Raw genomic sequence first — 10,465 nt, forward strand, 5'->3', positions numbered from 1 at the left:
GCAATGCATTACACACATTAGTACACACTATCTCTTCTCCTGCTCTCACAGTCACACACTGTTCCTCCGTCACTCCCTCTTATGCTTTATGGGGCTTCTTTGCCTCCTGTCGTTATCACAGACCTTCACAGCAGAGCACATCATGCGCCCAGAGATTAGGACAAATGTCACGCAGACGTCTCACATGTCTGTCTTTCAATAAGAGGCACAGAGAGGGTGTTTGAATGCTGCCAGCCAGTAGCATGCATCGCTGTGAGAGGCGATCACACGGCACAAGAGGTAGCTGTGAAAAGGACAGAACCAAGACTCAAAAGTGCTGAAAGAGAGGACAGCGTGGCAGACTCCTCCTCCTCCTCCTCCTCCACCTCCTCATATGGGTGCGAATGGGTGTTTGTAGTTTAAGACCGACTCAGCAAAAAGTGGTGATTCAGCAGCCCGACAAGTGACGCCTCACACCACACTCACTAATAGAAGTCTTAGCGCTAAGAACCATGATGTGATATTTCGGTCATAGCCTGGGCTAGATGTGTGGTGATCCTCTGCGGTGCCTGTGCGGCCGGCGTACCTCCTGCTTCCTCTGTACATTTATCATGTCAGTTGGGTCAGGGAGAGGGGAGGGTGGAAGGACAGGAGTGGTTGTAAGTGGGGGTTATCTGAGGTTGTCTGCTAAGATTGTTGTTTTAATCTCGATGGTAGTGGAGGAGAAGATTGTGGTCTCTGGTGTCTGGAGTTTGCTAACTCGGCACCCGACAGGTCAGACAGACAGGCCCACACATGACCAGTGTGTCCCGCGTTGCCCTCAAAACCCTTCTTTATCGAGCCCTTGTGTGGACAAATGTTTGTATTTGTGACTAAGGAAAAAGTAAGAATGTAATCGATGTTCCAACAGTGGACACAGTGTACTTTTTAGGACTACAAATAACGTTCACGAGCAAGCATGTGTTTGTTCTCCCATGTAATGTGAAATTATATTTGTGACAGCTCTTCAGCTACAGCTACACAATAAATTATTTATTGGCCTATCAGCAATGTTGAAACATTCCATATACATGGCCTACTTAATTTAAAAATGGTTATATAGCAAACAGCAAATTGCAGTGAAATGCCTTGTTTTCAAACGATCACGTAAACAAAATGGTCAGAATTACTGAGACAGATATTCTGCTATGTTGTCCTCTCAGTAGCGTGTCCTAGACATCTCCCAGGTGGACTTGCGTGTATCCCCCCCCCCCAGGCTACCGTGAAAGAGTAGAAAGTGATTAATTGCCAGCGTGTGTGTGTGTGTGTGTGTGTGTGTGTGTGTGTGTGTGTGTGTGTGTGTGTGTGTGTGTGTGTGTGTTTGTGTGTGTGTGTGTGTGTGTGTGTGCGTGTGTGCGTCTAAACACAGATAGACATCTACAGATAAGGAGCAAAGGTTGTCTCTGCTCTCTCCTATGTATAGAACTGATTACACCGACAGATGACCTGAGCCTCCCAGGCTGAAAACTTGTGTGTACATGTCTTGTGACTTCCAAACTTTTAGCGCTACAGACGGAATCAGGGCACCTCCTCTTTCACTCCCCAGACATGCAGCACTTCAGATAGTTTAAGCACACACTCACGCATACTGTACTGGTGCAATGGCTCGCTCTCCTCTCGTGTTTTTATCAGCACCATCCATGCATAGCTGAACCTCCCATTCTCACACACAAACACACACACACACACGCACGCACGCACGCACACACACACACACACACACACACACACACACACACACACACACACACACACACACACACACACACACACACACACACACACACACACACACACCCCAATATGCACACAGACAGATATACTGCCAGCCAGCACACACATTTCCACCAGTCCTAAAGCAGTAGAGCACAGCAGAGAGCAGTCTAGCCCAGTGTCATCAGTGCAGTGAATTTCTGCTCTGGTCCCCTGGGCTTGTCTTCTTTTGGGCTCCCCCAGAGATTGTTCCTGAGGTCCTGGGTAGCTCCACTGAGTCCACTGACTCCTTAATGTCTCTCCACTTTTCCCCTTCAGGCTAGCTAAAAGGGCAGCTCCTGCTAATGGAGCCCTGATTGTGTTACAGCCACAATTATCACTCTTTTACCTCTCAACCCGGACCCATTAGCAGGATAGATAGTAACCCTGGCCTGTCTGCAGTCACGGAACAAGGGACTGTCAGGATGATGGAGCGTACGGCCCGAGCAGTGTCCAGGAACCTCTTCCCCCCCCCTCCTCTCAGCTAAAACTTCTTGTTTGTAATGTAAGCGAGAAGGGGTAACTAAAACTGGGTGCAAGAAGTACCTGCAAGAGGATAATATATTGTCTCGAGGCTTACAGGAGACGTGAGTCATATGAAACCTGCTGTGTTGTTGAACTATAAGGTGGGGATTTGCAATGCGTGAGCCAGGTCTGCAGCTGGTGGATTCTCACAAAATAAGAATACATTGTGTCTTAATGAGCCTGCCTGTATCCCAAGACGACAGAATACTGCTTGCATTTTGGTGCTGAAGTGCTGATCTTTTAAAAGGAAAAAATCCACCCTCAGATGCTCAGTACAAGCTAACAATGTGATGCGTTTATAAGGCGTGGGTGTAAAGTAATGTGAATAGCTTGACATCTGTGTTTAGCAAGTTGTCTGTACATGAGAAAATAGAAAATTCCCCAGAATAACATACAGGACAGCTGGTCCAAACAGTGTTTTAGGGTGAACTTTCCCTTCTGACTTTTGCTATAAGGTTGCAATTCCCAGGTTCTATTGAGCAAGACCTTTAACTACCAGCATCCAATACATTTCACATTTTCCTGTCCAGGCCCCAGCCCTTCCCTGCTGTAGACTGTCATGTATCTAATCATTCTGTTCCTCTCTCTGTTTCTGTCTCTCCTTTGCAGACGAGCTCACCTGCGGCTGTGTCTCGAGAGGTTGAAGGCCCTCATACCCCTGGGACCCGACTGCAACCGCCACACCACCCTGGGCCTGCTCAACAAAGCCAAAGCACACATAAAGGTATAGGATAACCAGAGCTAAAGAAACATACATATGAACCACAGGGTGAAAAAAAAGTAGAATTTTAAGTCAGCAATGAGATCAGTGGTGGCATCTGAAATACAATTGACCCCCAAGAAATAAAAATATGATGATGACGCACACATGGAAGTATGCTGCTACAAAACTGAGCAAAGAGAAAACCAGATAACAATGTATTACTCAAATGACAAGTTATGGCAATGCTATGTTGATGAACTAAGATGCACTACCATTGGATTTTATTTGTTTTGACCTTTGCTGCCAGATTCAACTACCGACTGCTGGCGTCACTCTTAATACGTAATTTATTTGTGTTGCTGCAGAGGCACAGATGCCATGGCACACATGCCTTTAAAAATAAAGCTGATTACATGTGGTTATTGACAGCAGTGTGCATTTGTATTGCAAAAGACCCTTACACTCATTGTAGTTTATGAATGTGTAAGTATTGTAATAAAAACGCATCCAATGAAGGGAAGACCAAAAGTACATCCAGGAATAATTCCATCCAAATGTTTTGACAAAAACCTGCTGTGGCATTAAAAAATTGACTTATGCATACAAACTTCAGCCAAAATGTAACCAGTATTCAACTGGTCACTAGTGATAATTTCCCTGCCTGAGCATATAACACGTTAAGACATCCTGCTTCACGCTTTTCCATCCAGTTAAAAAAAGAGGCATGTGACTGCCTGAGATTGAGCAGTCTGCATGGGAAAAAGCCTGGCATTGCGTGCATTCACGTAACAGAGAGGCGAAGCATAAAGCCTGTATTGTTGCTGTGGGCTCCCCCCTCCCCACCACACACACACACACACACACACACACACACACACACACACACACACACACACACTATACTGCCGTCACCACTCTGCACTTCTGCTGTTGTCAACTTGAGTCTCTCCATCGCTTATTGATGGCCTATTGTTTTGGTCCGTCGCCGGGAGTCACGCTCGTCACCTTTGGCGACCGTGACACAAGGCTACATGGTTAGAAGCGCAAACACGGCTGTATCAGTCCCTGCCACGGCCCTCGCTTATATTGTAATGGCACAGGGTGTAAACGGAGGCAGAGAGTTAAAGAGGCGACGCGGTGTAAACAAGGCAGGTGAGGGAAATCATGTAGGAGGTTGAGGGCAGGCAGGAGGAAACACAACAAGTTTAGTGGCTGAATGCTAAAACAGGTGCTCTTTGTTTGCTTTGTGCTGCGTTTGATTCTGACAGACTTTTAGCATGAAAGGAGTTTCCTTACCGACTAACAACATCTACGTATCTCTTCAGTGTCTCAGCACTGCTGCAGCTTAAGTTGATCTTCCAGCTTTCCATCTCTCACTCTTTTCTCCTCTGTATTTCTTCGCCGTGTTGCTCTCAGTCTCTCAATCAATCCCTGCAGCCCGCCTACTATTGTGTCTCACCTCTTTTTCCTCAACGTCATTTTTTATCTGGCTATCATCTCCTCTTCAACACGCACACTTTTATCTATACATTCTCGTCTCGCCCTGGTCCCTGGTACACATAGTTAACCTTCTCTTTGTCTCCCCTCTTCCCTTTCTGCTGACCAGAAACTTGAAGAGGCAGACAGGAAGAGCCAGTACCAGCTGGAGTCTCTGGAGCGAGAGCAGAGGCACCTCCAGCGTCAGCTGGAGCTGCTGAGGGGAGGCAGCGGCGCTGTAGCCCAGAGCAGCCCAGGGGAGGGGGAGAGGATACGCATGGACAGCGTGGGCTCCACCCTCTGCTCCGACCGTTCTGACTCTGACCAAGGTTAGTGAGGCCGCAGTCTTTTAAAAAAAAAAAAAAAGGATTTTAATTCAGCGACTACAAAGCCACCAAGCTGCTCTCGGCCTAATGTTACCACACTGAGGTTGTACCCTTTTGAGTCCCTCTGGGACCGTATGTGAAGTGAGGTGTTGCTGAAAAGAATCAACACAAGTTTCCTGGATAGTGGTTTTAAACGCTTCCTGATAGGTTTAAACATACCTGCAAACTAGTCGCTTTTTGGCTGAAAATAGCCATTTTGAATGGGAAAATGTCATCCACGTGAATCGTGTAGATCCGAAGAGTTTATTTTTTTTTGGGGGGGGGGGGTCCGAGACCCGAGACCCGAGACCCAGTGCTAATATGGCACCGGTGCCTTAACGACCGTTATAATCTAATAATGCCTGCGCTTCTCTCTGATGCTAAACATCGCCGCATGTCACGCTAGTAAACACTACACTTGGCAGCAGGTAAAGTTAGCCTACCGTTACCTACCAGTGTGCAGCTGCTGTTGTATGTATGTATGTATGTATATATATATATATATATATATATATATATATATATATATATATATATATATATATATATATATATATATATATATATATAAAATGTGTCACCTTTTTCAGCCCTTCGGAGTTTGCAGGTATGTTTAAAAATAAACCTTCGTTAGTTGAAGTAACCGACATCCAAATGAAATCCTTCATTAGTTTTTGTCATTCCATCCTGGTTCAACACAAGTGAAACCACTTTTATTGGATCCATATTAATTCACATGGACCACTGACATATAGTGATATAAATAGTGATATAAAGTGTTTGATGTTAAGATAACACATTGTGTAAGCATGTTACACTCATTGTTGGTTTTGGTCTTTTTGTTGTATTTGTTGACTCTCGAAAAATACAAAATACGGCCAGCCTTTATCCTTGAAGCAACCCCGTTATCCTGCCGCTAATGTACTTTTTTTTCGTTTCTCTCCATCCTCGGCTGCAGAGGAGATCGAGGTGGACGTGGAAAGCACGGAGTTCTCCCATGGAGAGCTGGACAGTGTGAGCACAGCCAGCACCAGCGACCTGGACGACCACAGCAGCTTGCAGAGCATGGCCAGCGACGAGGGCTACTCCTCCTGCAGTGTCAAACTTGCCTTCTCCTCCTAGAGCCCCACACCACTACCGCCACCACCTCCCAGCCAAACCCGCCTGCCCTCCCATGCGTCTATCCATCTATCCATGCCTACGTACGCTACGCAGTCGCCTCCGGACGGCCACGCCCAGCGAACGGCGTTCCCGTTCCTCATGCCTCTCAGCAGCGCCGCCGCAGGCTCCTAGCCTTTAGTTGCCCGTCCTCATCCTGCGCTGCTGAAGCCACTGTTGGAGGAAATCCACCCAGAGCCTCTTTTTTTTTTTTTTCCTCACTTCTGAACTTTGAGCCACACGGACCCCAGGGACCCAAACACAGTGATGTGATTTTAATCTTCTTTTAAAGGGAGATCAGAGAATTGGATGATATTAAAAATACACATCAGCTTGATTTTTAAACCCACGCAATTGAAATGAATGAGAAACGTAACCCCCTAACTTGATCCCAAATGCACTCAGATTTGTATGATATTGAAATGATTCAGTTTCTGTTCATTTCTCCTGTCTCGTGTGTGCGTGTGTGCGTGTGTGTGTGTGTGTGTGTGTGTGTGCGTGCGTGCGTGTGTGCGTGTGTGTGTGTGTTGAGCTGGTCCTGTGCATCCTTAACTGTGGGTGAACTTTGCCATATCAACACCTCTTGGCCCTGATAAATGATGTCCCTTCAGCTCTGAATTTAATCCTTGTCTTATGTTTTTTTTTGTTACCTCTGTTCAACTACGCAGAAGCTCGGACGCTCAAACTGGTGCTATTGTGAAACAAACCAACGGGGAAGCAGATCACCATCACCACTAAGCTTTTAAAGCAAAACAAAAAGTGTGTCTGCAGTAATTGTTTCCAACCAAGCACAGAGGAAATACAACCCAAAAAAATGGAGGAAAAAAACAACAACATTCCTGTCGAATGTGGGTGCTCAGTGCATTTTCAAGGAGTGACAATTGCAACTTGTGTGTTTGTGTGTGTGTGTGTGTGTGTGTGTTTTGATTTGATTTCTGTCCCCTCAACAAGCAGCTACGACAAGCTATCCTGCACTTGCCTACTTTAGAGCTGTCCATAGAAACAGCACAAAACAAGAAGTAGAAAAAAAATCACAACAGCGACAAGGAAAAAGTCCAAACAACGACTTTGGAATAAATGTGCATCCTTTTTCCAGCAGTAACAAGCAATAACTCTTGTAGGCCTTTTTGTCTCGTCAGTTTGAACTCCTTCCCGTTTTCTTTTGTCATCTCCCCTAAAGACTGTGTGACCGTCCAAAAAGCAAATTTATTTTTATTTGTTTGTACATACAAATGGCTTAATAAATTAAACCTTAAAAAGGAGCTAAAAAAATAAATAAGTTAGAGCTCATGGATAGAACTATTGCATCTGTTGCTGTTTGACCTGTTTATTGTGCATTTTAAATTCCATATTTTTGAAAGATTTTATTCTCTTCAGAGTGACAGTGGATGTGGCACGGACACTATTACTCTGTTCAATTTGCTGATGGAAACTTTTAAAAGTTACTCATTCTGTTGCTGCCCTGAGAAGGGAAAGAAAAGTTACTCTTCGAAGTGATAAAAAAGAAAAAAAAGAAAAACGACGACGACAGAACAACTTCCCATCCAGTTGCGGAAAAGCGACCCAGCATGACTTCTTTTGGAGAATGCTGAGTATGTGTGGCACTCTTTTTTTTTTAAATTTATTTTATTTATTAGATTTTTTTTTATTTCTCTTGTTTATAATGTTCATGAATTGGAGGGGTGAAAATCTGTATATGGCATTCCACTGGTGGGCGGGTGATCTGTGGAGGGAAAGCCTCAAGTGTAGGGAGACAAAAACGGGTTGTATGATGTCAATGTTCGCCATCCCAACTCCACTGGCATTAAGAATTGCACTTCAACCACAGTTCTCTGTACCCCCCCCATACCCCCCACTGTCTTTCTCTTTCATGGAGCTGACATGAATCATTTTGTATGTGAAAGAAGAAGAAAAAAAAAAAAGCACCTCCCTTTTTTAAATATTTATTTCTCTATCCCTGAAAGAACACAAGCAATGGGGGGGAAAAAGTTAACTTATTTTGGTTCTGTCATATTTTACTCCTCTTTTTGATGCTTATTTCTCATTCCTTATTTTAAGAACTGTGTATTTTATGGTTTATTGTTAATCTTTTTTTGGGGGGTAGGGGGGTGGGAGGGTATAAGAAATGTAGCTATTTTGTTTTCTTTTTTTCTGATGTTTTATTAAATGGACACTTGAAATGTAATTGGCCCCTAAGCTGCTCCTAGTGCTGAGCCTCGCCTGTTTAGAGTCACCAGCCTTGTCCAGAGCTGACTGCCCCCCTCCGCCCCCAACAACACAGCGCTATGCCTGTGACCAGAAATGCAGACCTAAAACAACCTGATAGATCAGACAAAATGGCTTCTCTCCATACCCAGCCCTCTGATACAAGGGGAAACATTCGCCATGCTGTTTATACATTCTACTGTCTTGTTGTTTTTGGGTCTGTGCTGAGTGGGGGGGGGGGTCATCTCTGCTCAAGGCTTGTATCGATAGCCAAGACTTTACTGGCAAATATTGTGCCGGCTACTACACAATAAAAGGGGTCTAAAACTCCACTTTCCTCTTATTAGGAGGATTGTAGTCTCTATTAGACATGTGTTTTAGTTGACAAAATGTGTCTTACATTTACAATTCAATGCCTCTGACTGAGGATTTCAACAAAAAAAAAGGAACAAAATCCTTTGGTTTCTCTGAAGGACATCTTTAAGGTGTAGAGTTTGACATGTAAGCTTTTTGCGGAGCTATGTTGAGGTTGTTGGACTTGGCACTGAATCAGAAAGTCACCACTTCTGGTGCTTGATTATAATAAAAAAAAAAAAAAAAATAATGCCAAAACCACCTCAGAACACCTCAGTGTCCTCTCTCTTAATGTCTCTCTCTCCGAGGGACAGTTTACATTTATTCTTCCCCTGTTTAAGTTATTAACTTCAACTCTTTGTTTTTTCGTTTTGTTTTCGTCTTCATATGTTGGTTTTATGAACCTACACTGCTGACAGAAAAAAAGATTCCATGTTTGACGACAAATGAATTCCACTATGTCTGCAGATCTGGATCGCATCCTAGTGGTGTTTTAACCTGCTCGGAGTACAATATATTTTTACTACATTGGGACGATTCTGATAGTGTTGGGTTTTGTTGTATATTGCTGAAATGTGTGAAAACTGTCTGACACTCATTGTATTGTCTCATGTGGCAAACTACTCTGATCTTGTATTCCCAGATGGGATAAAACAAACTATAAGAACAGATTTTACTGAAGAAAGGTCTGTCTTCTCATATGTGTTTGCGTGCGTGCATGTGTGTGTGAGAGAGAGGGAGAGAGTGTGAGTGTGTGTGCTCCATGTTCTTACTAAGGCTAAGCTTTAGAGAGGCAGCTGGTCCATGACTAGTCTGCACTGATCTCAGTTGGGCTGATTGCCACCTGCTACTCAGTAAATATCAAACTTTTGGAAAATATTTGTAAAAAAATATATATATATATATATATATATATATATATATATCTCCAGTGTCAGATATAATAACTAGTGAAGGCTCTGTCAAATCATAATTTGCAGTTATAATCGTGCACGGAAAGTTAACTGAGCTCAACTGTCAGTTCAGTGCAGACTGGACCTGGATCAACCCAGATTAGTTGGGAGGTCTGACAAAGAGTTTCTGGCTATGCTGCAGATTCAAAACAATAGCATATCTTCATAAGCTGGTGATCACAAAGCTATATTTTTACCTCTGTGTTGAAGAGTTAGGTTTAGACATGCGATCCTGATTGTGTGTCCAGGAGCGTTTAGTTCCAGTTTTGCAGCTTGGCCAAAAGTGTGTCAGCCATGACCAAGTGGAAGTTGCAGTGTCTTTTGTAAACCACACTTCATTCTGGTGTCCAGCTTTAAGCAAGCAGGCCCTTGAGGGCAGGTTAGCTCACCCAAACGAGCAGTCCCACGTAGGGAGTCGTCCTGTTGTTCTGAACCTGTGGCCATCCTTTGTAAAACATGCAGTCTGATGATGATTCTAGCCATGTACGTTGAAGATGCAATACTTACAATAAAAACACCAAGATTTTCAAACCTGAATGACTGAACTGGCCTCTTTAAACCATGCAATGTGTCAGTGTTGAATATACTGTAAAGCAATGACGGAAGAAGAAGAAGAAGAAGAAGAAGAAATACTTTATTTATCCCCAGGGGGAAATTATGCTTCACACTGCAAAACATCCTTTCTTCAAAAAGCACTTCATCAATCAGCTGTAATGTTGTTACTTTTTTATTCCCTATAATGTGCAAGAATCTATCCATCAAAAACTTACCATACCCAACATTGAGGTTAGGACCCTCTTCAATGGGTCACAAGATGATTATGGAGAAGAAACAAATGTTTTCTACTCAGAGGGGCTTTTTTTTTTTTGCATTTTTCTCACATTTTCTCTTTTCTACATAGTTTTACCTCCGTAGTGCTGTAAATATTATTCAAATCAAACAACATGAGAAGCAAT

At 43.6% G+C, this 10,465-nt stretch overlaps 1 protein-coding gene across 2 annotated transcripts in view; it reads left to right on the plus strand.

Moving 5' to 3' along the window:
* mxi1 (max interactor 1, dimerization protein) overlaps nt 1–10,046 on the plus strand; it is a 34,261-nt gene extending 24,215 nt beyond the window's left edge. For both annotated transcript variants that reach the window (XM_039799079.1, XM_039799087.1), the window contains exons 4-7: nt 2,905–3,019; nt 4,605–4,803; nt 5,798–6,041; nt 6,666–10,046. In XM_039799079.1, coding sequence (XP_039655013.1) covers nt 2,905–3,019; nt 4,605–4,803; nt 5,798–5,961 — 478 coding nt within the window. In that variant the 3' untranslated portion in view covers nt 5,962–6,041; nt 6,666–10,046. The remainder of the gene's footprint in view (nt 1–2,904; nt 3,020–4,604; nt 4,804–5,797; nt 6,042–6,665) is intronic.
* Nucleotides 10,047–10,465: the final 419 nt, after the last annotated feature.

The sequence above is a fragment of the Perca fluviatilis genome, chromosome 1 (genome assembly GCF_010015445.1).
Source record: "Perca fluviatilis chromosome 1, GENO_Pfluv_1.0, whole genome shotgun sequence".
Classification (NCBI taxonomy): Eukaryota; Metazoa; Chordata; class Actinopteri; order Perciformes; family Percidae; genus Perca; species Perca fluviatilis.